This window comes from Diplotaxodon limnothrissa, linkage group LG18 (genome assembly GCF_057381915.1).
Source record: "Diplotaxodon limnothrissa isolate DT_005_m linkage group LG18, D_limnothrissa_male_GT1.1, whole genome shotgun sequence".
NCBI classification, from domain to species: domain Eukaryota; kingdom Metazoa; phylum Chordata; class Actinopteri; order Cichliformes; family Cichlidae; genus Diplotaxodon; species Diplotaxodon limnothrissa.
In genome coordinates this window covers 18934299-18951315 of record NC_140613.1, presented here as the reverse complement: position 1 = coordinate 18951315, position 17017 = coordinate 18934299, and the positions used below count along the sequence as shown (strand labels likewise).

Here is a 17017-nt window from a genome sequence, read left to right as displayed (position 1 = left end):
GTCATCATAGAGACTCAAGAACAGGAAAATATATAAAGGGTGTGATGGGGAGCACAAAGTCTGGCCTCATAGGGACTGCTTTTGCATACGAAACGTTGGCCATGGTTATTAGCAGTATTTGTCTTTTTGCATGCATTATGTATGTATCTGACAATAAGGAAAAGCATAATGAATTTCTTTTAAGTTAAAGTTAATGGACTTTGACTTTAAACAAACTTAATTCCTTGAAAATCTAGATACACTCACCTGCCATTTCATTAGTTACACCTTAAGATACACCTTGTTAGTTCCCTGTTTTCTTTCAGATCTGCCTTAGTTATTTGTGATTCAGATTCAACATGATGCTCAAAACATCCTTTAGAAATTTTGGTCCATATTGACATGACAGCATCACACAGTTGCTGCGGATTTGTCACCTGCACATCCATGATGTAAATCTCTACTTCCACCACATTTCAAAGGTGCTCTATTGGATTGAGATTTGGTGACTGTGTACGCAGTTTGAACAGAGTGAATTTATTGTCATATTCAAGAAACCAATATGAGGTGATCTAAGCTCTAGTCTTCTATTGTTCAATTTGCCCGTACGAACTCTTATCTGACAGTAGTGGCACCCGGTGTGGTCTTCTGCTGCTGTGGCTCATCTGCTTTAAGGTTTGACGTATTGTTTATTAACCCTAGAGATGGTTATGTAGGAAAATCCTAGCAGATCAGCACCTTCTTAAATATTCAGACCGGCCTGTCTAGCACCAACAACTATCCCATTTCTTCCCCATTCTGATGGCTGGTTTAATCTTCAGCAGGTAATCTTGACTTTGTCTACATGTCTAAATATGCTGAGTTGCTGCTATGGTACTGCTATTGGCTGATTTTGGTATTTGCATTGACAAGCAGTTGAACAGGTGTACATAATGAAGTGACTGGTGAGTGTAGATGAGTGTAGATATGTTTACTGAATTATGACCAGGTAAATTATGAATTATGAAATATAGCCGTCTACACACAACATTATCATATGAATAACTCTGTGTCTACAGCACAGAAAATGTAACTCAGTTTCTGAATATGAATTAAAGAAAAGTTTATATTTTTAGCAAAACAGCAGGAAAATAAAGATAAATTTTATTAACTTTTATTACTAATGTAAAAGGGCATATAATATAATATAATATAATATAATATAATATAATATAATATAATGTAAAAAAAACTGTATAAAATTCCAACACGTATTTTTTACATAATAAGCCATCAACGGTAATTGACTTTAGATCATTAAAACTACATGACCCAGAATGCAGCACTATTGTTACGCATGGGGTCCGCGTCGCGCCGGGCAGGGGAAAAATTACGACTTTGCGCATGCGCCTCATCTATGTTGTTGTTTGTGGCGGTAAGATGGCGGCGCTCGGAGATACCTCAGCTCCGGGGGTGAACGGGTTAATACAACAATTCACAGCAATAACAGGTAAAAATAACATTTTAATTAGCGTTTATTTCACTCAGTGGATTTTTGTGCTCATATAGGAACACTTCCCTCGCCGGGTAAATCTTGAAATCCGTGCGCAGATGAGAAAACGGGCGTTAAGTGTTGCTCTTGCTCCTGCGCTGCCAGTGGTTTGCAGAGGGGAAAAAGCACAGGCAGTTATCAGCTAAACTCAAGTGAAAGACTCGGAAAATGAACCTTAAAGCCGCCAGCTTTGAAACTTATTTTTAATCATCACTTTAAAATGTCTGTTTTTCTTATTAGTGCTCGTTAAAGACACAATCTCGCTAACCTAGAGCGGTTTGTATGCTCTTTTTTTGCGTGGCGTGTTGCTCGATAATGTGGAATGGAGGTCGGCTGTTCAACATTTCCCTTCTTCATCACCACCAGCCAGACTTCATGTTGTTGCTGTCACTATGCCTCTGACTGTGGCCCCAGACACTATTTATTGGTCACAACCTGAGGACTCCGAGTGTCATCGCAGACATTATCTATAGTTTATCAGCACTTTGACACAGTGGACGGTGTTTTTTAAGTTATTAAGCGGCAAAGAAGAGGGAGACTCTGTTAAGGGGCTGCTACTTTATACGGACATGCGCAGTGCAGACCAGAATTTCATCGTCGCCCCGCGGCACTCCGCTTATAAATCAGGTTCATTCAGATGTGGAGTGTCCAAATCACTGTCACGACGTTGTGGACTGCCGCCATGTGTGTCATTAAGGCTTTTTGCATTGTTCAGGTTTTTTCGCACATTTCCGTTTATTTACCAAACATCGCGTTGTATATGCGGAGCATTTCCGCCCACTAAACCTTTTCTGAACTGAAACTGAACTGTCATGCGGTTGTTTGGCGTTAACTCATTTCACTATAGTGATAAAGCGTTAGTTTAAGATGTGCTTTGTTTGTCCTAAAAGTTGCGGAAACTCAGTAAAACAAGTAAAGCATTTTTTCCCATTTAAAATCAAAATAAATATAAAAGGTAAAATAAATGTGTCCATTGTCAAAGTGACATGTGGTTGCTTCTGTGACCACATATACGGAAAAACAAGTAATCAAATACTAAGATATTCCAAGGTTACCAAGTACTACTAGACTATGTTGTCACATGATAATAAATGGCATTTAATCCCTTGAGTGAATAAAACACGTGTGTATGTACTCATAATGTTTAGTGAGCTGGTTATAACTTTACTTTGGGCCTTATGTGGAACAGTTATAGCATAAGACAGAAGTTTGAACATTTAAGAATTTTTAATGAGGTCAGTGTTGCTGTTTGCCACCCTCTGTGCTTTGCTTTCACCCAGTTATATGATTTTATTCATACTGCTGACAGTGTTGTGAAATTATTGGTGAGGTTTGCATAAAGCAGAAAAAAGACTTGATCCAGTGTAATAGAAAAAAAAAGCGGACAAAAGGTTCACTGTCACGAGTTTGATGTGATGCTGGTGACACCTTGGTGCATTGGTTAGTACCGCTTTGGAATCCATCCTTGGTACTCCAGCTTCCTCTAATAGTTCAAAGACATGCTTGTTTAATGGTGATACTAAATTAGCTCTAGGTGTGAATGTGATGGACTGGGAACATGTCCAGTGTGCCCTGCCTTTCTATGAAACTTGGGATAGGCTCTAGCCTTATGTGACCTCACAAGTAGAAGATGGATACCTAGACTGTGATATACCACTCTCAGAAAAACATGAGCATTGTAATATAGCAAGTAGGGATTAAGGAAAAATTGATAGAGCGAAGTATGATGATATTTTGTGTAGTGATGTTGTGTGAATACAGGGACGCTAAATATTGATATTGTATTAAACAAGTTTAAATACCCTGGGAATACTGCAAACAAGGGGGCTGATCTAATGCACCATCATCCCGAGATAACATTAGCCAAGCAAAATTAAACTAAATCAACTGAACTGAAAAACTATCTAACACTGGTGACACTTAGCTTGACAAAGCAACTACCTAATTCACAGCTAATGGCTAACTCAAATGAGTAAAAATAGGACAGCGGCTTCCTTGTATATAAAAATAATGGCTGTATTTCATATTTTTCTAATCTGTGACCACAACTTGTGCTAACTAAATGTTTATGGCATTGGTGATTGCACGGGTTGCCTGATAGGTGGTAACTTTTTTGCAAACAGTAACAGTCTCACCTGGACTGACTGCAGTCAGCTTCAGAGAGATTGTTGGAAGTTTATGAATAATTGCGTCTAATTTATTCTCGTAGACCGATTGCTAACATGTTGCCATCGGTCTGAATGAGTCGTCAGCACAGCTCGAGGAGGACTGAACTGGCTGATCACTGGTTGTATTCTGGTAATATTTCTCACCCCAACTGGTTGCAGCAGATGGCCGCCTGGTTCTGCTGGAGGTTTCTTCCTGTTAAAAGGGAGTTTTTCTTTCCCACTGTCGCCAAAGTGCTTGCTCATAGGGTGTCATATGATTGTTGGGTTTTTCTCTGTATGCATTGTTGTAGGGTCTATCTTACAGTATGAAGCACTTTGAGGCAACTGTTTTTGTGATATATTAATAAATTCAATTAAAGTTGAATTATGAACAGGAAGGTTGCTGAGTGTAACTGTTAAATGTTCATTTCTGTGTATATACACAGCAACAGATATGTGATTTTCAACAAATTGTCACAGGTAATTGCTGCATTAACCAAAATAGACTGCATTTAGTTAACAACTTGACCCCAATTATTCGCAGACCAAAAGCAGACTTATGGCAACATTAATGCAGTTTTTAGTGACAGTGTTGGTTTGCTTGACAGTCTTTTATAGAAAAAAAATTTTTTTTTTAAATGTTTTATCACACTAATGTAATTAGGACCTGGCCAATAAAGTTGTTTGTTTTTTTTTAGCACAGATACCAATATTTGATTTTCAGCCAATATTTTGTTTTGTTTAGGCAGTCAAAACAAAAAAATATTTGTGATGTGTGGTTATTTATGATTCCCTACTAAGATAATATCCATCCACCCATTCGCTTCCGCTTATCCTTTTCAGGGTCACGGGGGGCGCTGGAGCCTATCCCAGCTGTCATAGGGCGAGAGGCGGGGTACACCCTGGACAGGTCACCAGTCTGTCGCAGGCCTAACACACAGGGACAGACAACCATTCGCACTCACACTCACTCGCACATTCACAGCTAGTGGCAATTGGGATTATCCAATTAACCTATCCCCACAAGCTGCATGTCTTTGAACGGTTGGAGGAAGCCAGAGTACCCGGCGGGAACCCACGCAAACACGGGGAGAACATGCAAACTCCACACAGAAAGACCCCAGCCACTAAGATGGGGGCTAAGATAATATGACGATGCATTTTAAAAATAAACTTTTATTGTCATGAGAAGTGGTAGATTGCTCCTTGTACTCTGCCCATCTCTGCTTAGATTAGCAGGTTGTTGTTTGCGGTGATTCAAAATTAAGTTGCCATCAGAAAAAAAGCAGAGTGCCCTCTAGTGGGAAAACTATGCAACATCAACACTCATAACACGGTGGAAGTGCATTTTGTTCATTTTGACTTTATTCATTTTTATTTATCAGCATCTATGAGATTTCCAATACGGATATATTAGCAAATACCTTATAGCTGCTGGTTGAAAATATCAGTCAGCTGATATTTGGCTCTGAAATACAATGTGCCACTATGAAATTCTTAATGTTATTTGTTAATCTGTAAACATTTGTGAACTCATTGTGCTCATGGTTAGTGCCTACATATCTAACTCTCTTCCAGGGGCCACAGAGAGCGTAGGAAAACATATGCTGGAAGCATGCAACAACAACCTGGAGATGGCAGTGACCATGTTCCTAGATGGAGGCGGGATTGCAGAGGAGCCCAGCACCAGCTCCAGTTCTGCAGCGTCAAGCAGCAGAGCGCCCTCTACAGAGTAAGCTGTGACTTTTCTCCACAAGCCTAGGTCAGACAAAAGTAAAACAAAACCCACAGAGTTAGTTTGTCTGTTTTGGTCATGTTTTATTTCAAAAATGGAAACTTCTCAAATTTTCTGCTGATTGTTTATCCAAGCTTAGAATCTGTGTTTACCACAAGCTGACATGAGACGAAAAATAGCATTCGTTTCATTGCTTCCTTATCATACTAACTGTTGATTGTTTGTAATATGATTACAGATCTTTTACAGCTGATTGCTTGTCTACATAAATAACTCTGTATATGTTGCCTTCATGCCTTCCTCAGTGAAGTGCGGGCTCCAATTCCTCAGAAGCAGGACATATTGGTGGAACCAGAACCCCTTTTTGGAGGTATGTTGTTGCTTTTATTTGTCAGTCCTGCTTAAGGCAAAGAAATCTTCATGTAGACTGCCAGCTGTCTGTAAAGATGATGATGATTTTTTTTATTTGTTTACTTATTTATTTTTTTATTACATATATTCAGTGCCAAAGCGAAGAAGACCTGCTCGATCAATATTTGATGGTTTCCGAGACTTTCAGACGGAAACAAGTGAGTATTTTCCAAAATGTACAAGTTAAAGCAAATAAAATGTGGTAGTGCTGTTTCCTAACAATCACCATTAAAAGTCTGTCTCATATTTCTGTTGTGGCATCTTAACTTCCAGTAATGAGTGAATGAATGTTTTTCTGTTCCTAGTCCGCCAGGAACAGGAGCTGCGTAACGGTGGAACAGTGGATAAGAAACTGAGCACCCTGGCAGACCTTTTCCGTCCTCCCATTGAGCTCATGCACAAAGGCAGCTTTGAGACGGTGAGGAGTCACTCACAGGACACTGTACCCCACACCTTTATTCAGCCTGTGTGAACTTTCAGCCAAATTTTAGATGATGACTGAGTAGGTAGATGGTGAAAACCTGCAATGTCATGCTTCCTTGCTTGTGATCGCACACCGCTAATGCAAAAACCTGTTCCCAAAAAAGTTGGGAGGACTAAAATTTGTGTAAAAGCAGATTGCAATGATTTGGCATAACACCAATTTGACTGTTTGTAGTGGAAGAAACATCAAATGCTTAAAATCAGAAATTTTCTCATCTTCTGGAAAGGACACACTATGTTTTTCTCACTAGTTTGACTGCTTTGAATGGGCAGTTACTTCAAAACAGCATGACCCCCACCTAAAGAAACACTGGGAAATGCTGGATGATATATATACAGGTTTTAGGCCAAAATATGCCACCATTAAGGGGACTTAGGGAGTTGGTGCCAAAAATAGATATTTATAATTATTTAGAATATGTACCAGTATCATTTCCTAAATGTAGGCCGATATAAACAAAGACAGTAGAATTTTTAGCATAGTTGCAAAGAAAAATTAGATTTGATAAAAGTTCGACTTTATTTGACCTTGGAGAAGAGGTCAGAGGTCAAAGTAATGTGATGTTGAGAATCCCAAAAGATCATTGCCTTTATTTTTTTTACATTGTAAATATACCAGTAAGAAACCTAGGTCGTGTCCAAATTCATGGGCTGCATCCTCCTGAGGACCTGGCATTCGCAGTCTACGTGGGCCGGGTCCTCAGAAGGTCGGGTAGGCCGGAAGTAAACGGCTGTGAAATTGGACGGTCTAGCCTTCAGATTTGCGACACCGCTGTCTCGGTGGAGTCTAATTAACTCAGCTGTCTGCTCCTTGCTATCTAAAATATAACAGGACACTGGTGTAAATTCTCGACCATCTCACACGTCTGTTTAATCAGTTTTCTGTTTGACGTTTATTCAGCTGTGTGAAAACCAAGTAGGAACCCACCCGGGGAATTAATAAAGTTTTATTTTACCTAATCTAATAACTTTAATTTCAGCCAAACCGATTTACTCATGAACAAATAAAACACCGAAAAAAGCCAAACAATAACATTTTTAGGTTATCTAAGTATATTATATTATTTTTAACCTGAGTAGCGAAAGACCGTGGTGTTCTGAAAATGATGTGCCGGGAGTTTGCCGTTCTCGGCGGCTCTAGTGACCTAGCGGCTTAGCTCCCAGTTAGCTATCGAGCTGGTGGATAACAGACGTCTCCGAACACGTCAGACAACTTTTGCAAATATGTGATATCTTGATAAAGCGAGCAGATATTTGAAGTTTACACAGCTACATTCTCCCCTGAAAATATGTTAAAAGTTTGTTTTGTGACCCAGAAAGAGTAATAAGAACAATATTAAAAACTTAGTAGTGGCCGCCATTGTTGAAAACTGGAATTGGCTGGGCCGCGCTATGAATTCTGGTATATTGTGGGCGACGATGGATACACCCAACCCATCCTTCAAATTCGGAGAGAAGGAGGACACATTTGTCGGCTAAATTCGGAGGAGTCTACGAATTTGGACAGCCTTCGTCACGTCGCTGTGACGCAATTGGCCTACAAATGCGGCCTCAGGAGGGTGCACCCCATGAATTTGGACACCCCCATAGTTTTAAATATCTCTATATAGAATTATTATCACTTTGACCTTCAGATCATTCAGACCTTGAAGGAGAGGTCAGAGGTCAAATGTGACATATTTTAAAACTTTATAAACTTTTCTATATGTTGACAGTATTTACCACAATATTCAGAGTCACAGTCACTAAGTCTTTTAATGGATTGTTAACACGACCCCACCCCTAATTTTTTTTCATCAGAATTCATACAAAAAAATTCAATAAAAATTTCATGTACACACAGAATTACACATAACGACACACACAAGAATGAAGAACAGAATTTTTCGCTTTCAGCATTTGATTTGTAGTCTTTGAACTATTTCCAGTTGAAATTAAGGTTTCAGTTCATTGTAAATAATCTTTTTTCTTAGTTAATTTTATTATTTGTTCTCCACCAAGCAAAAGATATGTTTTGCGTTTAAATCAAAACTTGCAGACTTAATGATTTCCATCATAAAGTATATTTGTCTTTGTAAATCGTGAATTCCCTCTAATTCCATATGTCTTTCTTTACGTTTATAGGCTAAAGACTGCGGACAGATGGAAAACAAATGGCTAATGATCAACATTCAAAATGTTCAGGACTTTGCCTGCCAGTGTCTGAACAGAGATGTGTGGAGTAATGATTCAGTGAAGACCATCATCAGAGAACACTTCATATTCTGGCAGGTATGAGGTTTTAAGAGCGCAGTGTGGTGTTTTCTGTGATGCATGGCGTTATTCGTGAGGGAATTTATTTAGTCCATCCATCCATCTACAATTTGGTAGTTAGGTGTTAGCACCATCATCTCACAGCAAGAAGGTCCTGCTTTTGAATCCACTGGGTAGCTCAGGCCTTTCTGCATGGAGTTTGTATGTTCTCCTTGTGTGTGCAGGTTTCCTCTGGGTACTTGCTCCTACAGACCAAAGACATGCATTTATAAAGTTTGGGTTTTTTGTTCTACACAGGGTATAAAATGCTTTTTTAAACCTGTAGGATATACTTCTATGATGCACGTTATATTTTTCCCAAAATTTAACAATGGTATAACTTCAATTGCAGCTCAGTGTGTAGCAGTGCCACAATCAACACCTCTGGTTTATGCTACCAGAGCACTTAAATACCACCCTAATTCTTGCAATGAATACAGCAAGCCAAGCCAAAAAGTACATCAAGCCTACATGTTCACTACAATAACGAACAGATGTGCCTGCTTCCGAGCAGTTGAGACCATCATGCATGTCTGCTGTGTGTAGGTGTCACTGCAGTCACATGCTGCTTATAGCAGATGGCAAACGACTGGCTCGTTCGTGGGTGGGGCGAGACAACTGCTGGCATGTCATATTGTAAGATGTGGATTATAGTCTTTAGAAAATGCAGTACTCAATGATCAAAGGTGTTTAAATTCTGTTTCGTGTTTAAAATTGCCATCAGGTGAATTAGCCATCATTGAGCAAAGATGGGAATAGGGCTGCTCGATTATGGCAAAAATGATAATCACGATTATTTTCACTGAAATTGAGATCACGATTATTTGACGATATTTATTTAACCCTTTAAGACCTACTATAGAACCAAGTCCACCAGAGCTTTTTTTTTTTTTTTTACATGCTGTAGTGCCATTTGTGGGAGCATTTCAAGTTGCTATACATCAATACAACTGTTATAGCCCATATTTTAATAATATGTATGCATTAAGTCCATAGTAATTACATAAATTGCAAAAAAGTGCAATAAACTACAAAAAAAATTGAAAATTGCTTTTGTTTTGTTTACATATATTTCTACTTGGAGAAATTTAAGAGGTTTATCCCTCAAAACTTTAAATACAATAAAGTTGCAAAAAATAGTTTCCCACCACAGGAAATTTATTTTGAGTGTCTTCATAGTTTTATTTTGGAGATACAGCAATTTTTATGTACTGCAGGAAAAACAAAAAACAATCCTATGATGCAAATTTGCAAAGAAAACAGCATGTGCATCATTTCACTGTGGGAAGTGTTACGAACAGCTGATAGGAACGGCAAAGCGTGTTTCTGGAATATTATGTTTTTGTTCCTGCAAGCGCTTTTTATGCAATTTTTGCAAAGCTATATGTGGAACGAAACCGTGACCGAGGACAAGCTGATGGCATCAGATGTAAGTACAACTCCTCCGGTTTCATATGCAAAACAAATTATTGCGCTAGCTTACACGGTTCAGGTTCTACAGGGATTTAAAAATAGTTACGCAAAACGGAGCGTGCTGCTCTGACCGGCTTTAAAGGGTTAACAATGACTTTAAAAAAATAATATAAAATAGTGTGCAACACCACTGAAGTTTTTTTTTTTTAAACTCTCTTTTCAACCAACGGCAGTCACTCTCCAAATAACTTCTGCTTAGCTTTCCGAGTTTCCCTCGGGTCCTCTTAATCAGCGGTCTCCAACCTTTTTTGCACCACGGACGGTTTATGCCCGACAATATTTTCACGGACCGGCCTTTAAGGTGTCGCGGATAAATGAGGGAGGGGCTAATAATCGGCTCAGTCATTTTTAATGATCGTTGAAAGCCCAGATCGTAATCGTGATTAAAATTCGATTAATTGAGCAGCCCTAGATGGGAAAGTGTATTTTTAGAGCTGTAAAAAACAACAAAAGACAAAAAAAAAGAAGCAGTTTTCCACGTAGAGGTAAAAGGTTGGTTGGTATTGGTGAGTGAGGCTATGCTTTTCTGTTTCTGAAGTGGGGTGTGCCTGAGTAAAAAGTAGAAAACTCTGGTCCTGTTAGCTCTAAAGGGCTTAAAGTGAGAGTAAAAGTTCAAAATAATGGGCTATGGAGAGGAGCAGCACAGTGGTGCAGCTGTTAGCCTCAAGATGGTCCCAGCTTGAGCCTTTTGGTGAAAAGTTTTCATGTTAAAATGAAACATAAATGCAGGGGTTCTTCCTTTTAAAAGGAAGTTTTTTTCTTCCTACTGTCACCAAGCACTTGCTCATAAGGGGTCATATACTGTAATAACTGTAGGATCTTTACTTTACAAAATAAAGTGTCTTCAGACGACTGTTGCTGTGAATTGGCGATATATAAATAGAAAAGAATTTAATTGAATTCCTCACACAGTCCATAGAAGACATGGATGTTAGGTTAACTGGTAAATCTAAATTGGCTGCAGGTGTGAATGTGAGTGTGTCAGTCTCTCTGTGTTAGTCCCATGGCAGACTGGCTACCTGTCCAGGGTGTACACCACCTGGGATAGGCTCGAGCCTGACTGTAACTCTGAATTGGATAAGTGGAAGAAAATGGGTGGATGATGGAGAGTTGGGGAGGGAGGTACTTTTCCAAAGCAGTCCACCCGTCTTTGCATTATGCAGTGTGGGCACACTTTAAGTTCAGTTTATATTCTATCGTTCATTTTCTCCCTCTGCAGGTATATCATGATAGTGAAGAGGGACAAAGATACATCCAGTTCTATAAGCTGAACAAGTTTCCCTACATTTCGATCCTGGATCCACGCACAGGTGAGTGTTTGTGGAGGGCTGATTGATGATGAGGGTTTGCTGATGTACGAACACACTCACACCATTGAGTTGTTTCCAGCTGATCAAGAAAACAAACAAATATGTGATTTACTGGCAAGATTAAAGTACAGCTCTCACTCTGAGAGGCTTACAAAAGCAGTTTTTATTATAAATGCACAGGAAGATGATGTCTGCATGCATCATTTTGTAAGACATTAATAGTGTTATGAAAAATAATTTAAATGTCAGTAGTCTTCAAGTAGCTTGAATAACAGTGTTCATATCAGGAAATGGGATTAAAGCAATACTAAAGCGACACAATTGGCTATTATGTCACAATAAACTGTGTAAATCTGCAGTGTTGATCCAAACTGATGTGTGCGTCTCTCTCTCTCTTTTCTTATAATTAAATACTTAATTATTTCCTGCTTTTGGTGATCGGTTCTGTTCAAACCATGTTCACATCAGGTCAAAAAATGGTGGAGTGGAACCAGCTGGATGTGGCGTCGTTCCTGGAGCAGGCAACTGGCTTCCTGGCAGAGCACGGACAGCTCGACGGGCCATCCTGCCACGCACCTCCTGCCAAACGAGCTCGCTCTGTGGGTCTCTCATCTCATGTGTCACCTCTAATTCCCTCTATGTTTTTGCTCTAATAAGAGCTCCTCGCTCCTGCTGTGGCTCTGTTGGAATTTCCTCAGTCACACCTCTGATCAGTTTCAGAGGCATCTGGGATGTTTGTTAGGATTTTGCATCAGAGCTTCAGGGTTTGGATAAATGTCATGCTATGATCAGTATCAGCATATTTTAGTGCTGTGATATTTGATGTTGTCAGTGTCACGCAGCCATCCATATTGTTTAAAGTCTTTGTGTTGCTTTACTCAGATCTTTGTTACTTTTTTTAAACAATTGTACACTATTTTATCTTTTAGGAAAGTTTAATCGATGCCAGTGAAGACAGTCAGTTGGAGGCAGCAATCCGAGCTTCTCTACAAGAGACCCACTACGAGTCCTCAAATGTCCCCGAACCCCCCGATTCTCCTCGATCAGACGATGAATCTGATGCAGAGCCTTTCTCTGACAGCGAAGGGCCTTTCTCTGTTGACGGCTCAGACAGCGAGACGCCAGCACCCCATGAAGAGAAAAGTTCGACCGGCAAACACACTGCGACCCCCTCTGCAGCCACTGCAGCCCAGCAGCGTCTTCATCCTGATAGCTCCACTTCTTCCTACAGAAAATCACTGTACAAAGAAAACAACCACAGTCACAAGAAAGAGGAGAGCAAAAAGAACCACCTGGAGCCCTCGGCTCCCGGGCCTCGTCATCCCCAGCCTGATTCAGACTCTGGTGGGAATCACTGCGCCCCACTACCTGAAAGCGCAGGAACTTCAAAGATCAGCACCACCACAACCTGTGATGTGGACTGTCCTGAGGACAATGGTACGACAAATGAAAAGTATTTTAGGTTTCATGAGTGTGCGTGTGTGTGTGTCTATATGTCTGTTTTCGATGCAATCATAATAAGGTGAGCAGCAAGTTTGCTTTAAAAAAACAAAAGTCTAAAGGCCTTTGCGGACGTGCAAACTCTTTCCGAATATTTTGTGCACTAAAAGTTAATTTTAGGGCTCATCTATTCTTCAGTGTCAACTTATTTCACTGCATGAATTTGTGACTTTTATTCACATTTGGAAAAATAAACAGATCTGCCCAGACAGACTACTGCACTGTAGTTCAAAGTGCATCAGTACTGAATATACAATGATATGGAAATCGTAAAATAATGCTGTTTAGCCACAGACACAGCGCTAGACACTGCTCCGGGTCAATCAGCTCTCTGAAATTATTTCTCTTCCTCCTCAGTTGTGGTTCCAACTCTTTCAAAAACAGCTCAAACTGTCCCGCTGACATCCTGAGATATTTACAGAAGCGGTCGTGGTGCTGCTTCAGCTCCTTGATCAAACCATGAAATTGTCCCTACTACTGTCTTCTCATGATGAATTTGATGATGTTCGTGTTTAGAAACATCAGGACCATCATCATCATCGCTTGATGTTAATGTCATCTTTTTCACGTCACTTTTTTTTCAGGCGAATTTTCTGCAAACTGCAATGCTTTCAGTGTGCATCTGCGTTACACCACAAGTTTGGATCCAAAAAATTAGCTTTTTTCAACGTGCTCAGGGTATTAAAGCCTTAAGGTGTCTTAAGAGCCCACTTATGCCAACACATAAGTGGGTGCTGCTGGACTGACTCCTTTTAGATCAATGATGGCCGTGAAGTCAGTCCTAGTCAGTTGAATGTAGACAGACCCTTAATCCTACTGTACTATTTGGTCCCTTTGGCTGGATTTAGCATTAGTTTTATTGCTGGAGTGTGTGTGAAGATTTCTATCAAAATGTGTACCATATATGACCAGTGAAGACTGGTACTAAGCACTAGATTTTCTGACGGTTTCTACAGTCACATCCCTTGCAGAATGTGGTGGTTGTGTGTTGTTTTTACTTGGCGGGACCCAAGTGATAAGTATGTTAGTGGTTTCACTCATCTTGTCTAATTACAGTCTGGTGTAATATCTGTGTGCGGGTACCTTCTAGTGGTTGTAGTTCTGGAGCATAGACAGAAAAAGCAATGAATGTAGCTTCTGTGACGTCACCTATTGTTTAGTAAAGTCCTGTCATAAAACCTCAAGCCGAGCATTTTCCCCCGTTGCCACCCTCACCGCCACTCCACTAGTCCGTATACTGACGTCTCTACTGACAGCTTAATAGTGTGAAAGCGGAGCGTGACAAGGCTGCTATAGGACTGAGTCGGAGGAGTCGCCCTCTGCTGACCATTAAATAGAATGCAAGTTTAATGCAAGCGCACACAGTCGTAGCTGTTAATTCAAAGATCAATCCATTGTTTATCTATGTGATGTGTGTTTTTTATGCTTTTTGACCAGTGTGTTCTGGCATTTTTAAGTATAGTGGCTTTTCAGTTCTGACAGCATCATCTTAGTAACTGTTTTGTTTTTAATAGGTCCCAAAGCCAGGTTGATGCTCCGCTACCCTGATGGACAGAGAGAGCAAATTTCATTGTCTTCTAAAGCAAAACTTTTGGTGAGTGAACCCCAAAATCGCTGATATTCAAGTAAAATAAACAGTAGTACATGTTTATAATGCCTAATAAACATGGCAACATTTTTTTAAATCTTTTTTTCCCCTACCTTCCAAATTATACTCTCTCTTTAAGGCCCTGGTAAGACACGTCCAGTCTAAGGGTTATCCTAACGAACGCTTCGAACTCGTCACCAACTTCCCCAGAAGGAAGCTCGCCCACTTGGACTATGACATCACGCTGCAGGAGGCAGGGCTGTGTCCACAGGAGACTGTATTTGTGCAGGAGAGGAACTAGCCTTCCAGACACACTCACTTTTCGCTTGTCTGTATCTCTGGTAGACCTCACCCTTTCACCAATGATGTGGGATGATGTTACTGGCCTTGATCCCATAACCTTTTGTTCTGGAGGTGGCCCTGGTTTTTGCCAAGACAGATAAGGGTGGATGGGCTACTTTCACCGCCACTCCACTAGTCCGAATACTGACGTCTCTACTGACAGCCTAATACCTTTGTAGTGCTCTACAATTGGCCAGTAAGGTTTAATGGATGCCAGCAGTCTTTAATGTTTTTAATAAACTATATACTCTGCTCTGAGGCAAGCCTCATTTAGCTTTCAACACTGAGGCATATCAGAACAGAATATATATCATATCGCTCGTCTTCAATTAAAAAATGAAAAAAGAAGAAAAAAACACAAATAATAGATCACTAATTGATGATGGGCCACAAGGGACTTGTACAAAGAGACTTTTACCTCTCAGAAAGGACATTAAATCAGTCAGAGTTTATTTTCTAGCTCTTCTTGTTATTTTCTCTACCTGGGACAGGTAAAGGGAGGCTCATTCTTGTTTATTTTGACCCAAATTTGGTCTCTCACTCGGTCATTGTTGAAACAGTTGTAATTATTTGGAAGGCAGGGGCGCTAAGAGGCCAGGTCCAAAAATTACAAAGTCGTGAAAATGTGTCTTTTGATACAGAAGGGAATGAATAAAAGGTGGTACATCTCATCAGTCACACCTACACTGTACAGAGATGGCTTAGAGAGACTGATATTTCGATGTAGTCATTGTTTCCTTTCTTTTTTTATATGCTGCCAAGAAAATATGCTGATGTTGAAATATAACCACCAGAAAACAAAAAGAGAGGTTCTGCTTCATCTTTTTCTTTATTATTATTATTTTGAATCGTTTGTGTGGCTTTAATTTAAAGTTAAAACCCCAAACGCTTGAACAGCTAACAGAGTAAATAACTTCAGATTCAGCTGGAACTACTGAGAACACAAATGTGTAGTGCACCTCACTTTAAAGATTAAGCATTTTTAGTGTGTCCATACTACGTTTTGACATGTTTTATTCCTGGAGCCTTGGTGAAACCAGTAAGAGTATTTTACATCTTATGTGTAATGCACATTTCTCAAAAAAATGACAGGAACACTTGATCATCACAGTATAACACAGATGGTTAAACTTTTCAGTTGGTAACCACAGCTCCCAATGGGGATCCATTCCACCTGGTTTGGTCCAAATGAAGTGACAACAGCTGCACTGGACAGGCAACTCCCCCCTGCGCAGGGAAGGCCACAGACTATTGCTCCTGACTGATTTTCCTCTAGTTCTCCTTTTTGGAAGTGCCCTTGCCATCAGTGGCAGCATGAAATGATACCAGTTAGTCCAGCTCTTCTGTGATACCGTATGCAAACAGGCAGTTGCAAAGTTTTCTGTCTCCTAGTACAGCCTTGAAGGTGTAAATGGGTTATTGCACAAGGAGAACTAGACAGAGCCACAGAGGGGGCATCAGCTCAGCAGCAGGACTGGTATCTGGTTCTTGATGCGAGAAGGAACTGGAGGAGCACTGCCAAAGCCCTACAAAATGACTTCCACTGGAATACTTGAGCATGTTTCTGATAGAAACACTACCTGAGGGTGGCATGAATGCCCAGCAGTTTTTAGTAGGACGTGTGCTCACAGTACAGCACCGAGCAGCTCAATTGGTGATGGCCTGACAACACCAGAGCTTGCAGGTTAGCCACTGGTGCTCTGTTCTCTTCACAGATGAGAGCAGACCACCTTTAAACAACATGAAAGAGTCTGAAGACGTTGTGGTGAATGTTTTCTGCAACATTATCTAGTATGACAGGTTGGGCAGTGGTGGTCTCAAGTGGGATTTCCTTGCATAGAGACCTCCGTGTGTTAGCCAACAGCAGTTGGGTATAGAGATGAAATCCTCAGATTCACTTTACATCTTTTGCTGGTGCAGAGTGATGCCTTGCCTCGTGTGGGCAGTGTGTAGCCATAGTGGTAAAGGCATAGGTATCATGGCCCTAGAACAATATTTATGAGTCCCACAGATTATCTAGTACCTCACTTATGCTCTGATCCAGGATCTGGGAGAAGATGAACCAGGGCATCATCCACTGTCTGACCAGGAGCGTACCCAGATGTCTGAAGTGCATGGAGGCACATTGAGGCTGTAAACATTAGTGAGCCAGATTAGTCTGATCACTCTGATATAAATTTATAGCTTTTTTGTTGTGATTTGATGATTTTGGTTTCCCCTGGCTTT

At 40.3% G+C, this 17017-nt stretch overlaps 1 protein-coding gene across 1 annotated transcript; it reads left to right on the top strand.

Moving 5' to 3' along the window:
- Positions 1 to 1362: 1362 nt before the first annotated feature.
- ubxn7 (UBX domain protein 7) lies at positions 1363 to 15579 on the top strand. The gene is made up of 11 exons (XM_085377529.1): positions 1363 to 1468; positions 5236 to 5389; positions 5698 to 5762; positions 5896 to 5961; positions 6109 to 6221; positions 8411 to 8557; positions 11271 to 11361; positions 11830 to 11960; positions 12291 to 12798; positions 14376 to 14455; positions 14589 to 15579. Exons 1-11 carry the CDS (start codon positions 1363 to 1365, stop codon positions 14748 to 14750), a joined length of 1623 nt encoding a protein of 540 aa, XP_085233655.1. The 3' UTR covers positions 14751 to 15579.
- Positions 15580 to 17017: the final 1438 nt, after the last annotated feature.

Coding starts and splice junctions, on each gene's coding strand:
- ubxn7 (XM_085377529.1), top strand. CDS start 1,363: ATGCGCCTCATCTATGTTGTTGTTTGTGGCGGTAAGATGGCGGCGCTC. Junction 5,962..6,108: donor AGACTTTCAGACGGAAACAA/GTGAGTATTTTC, acceptor TTCTGTTCCTAG/TCCGCCAGGAACAGGAGCTG. Junction 8,558..11,270: donor AACACTTCATATTCTGGCAG/GTATGAGGTTTT, acceptor CTCCCTCTGCAG/GTATATCATGATAGTGAAGA.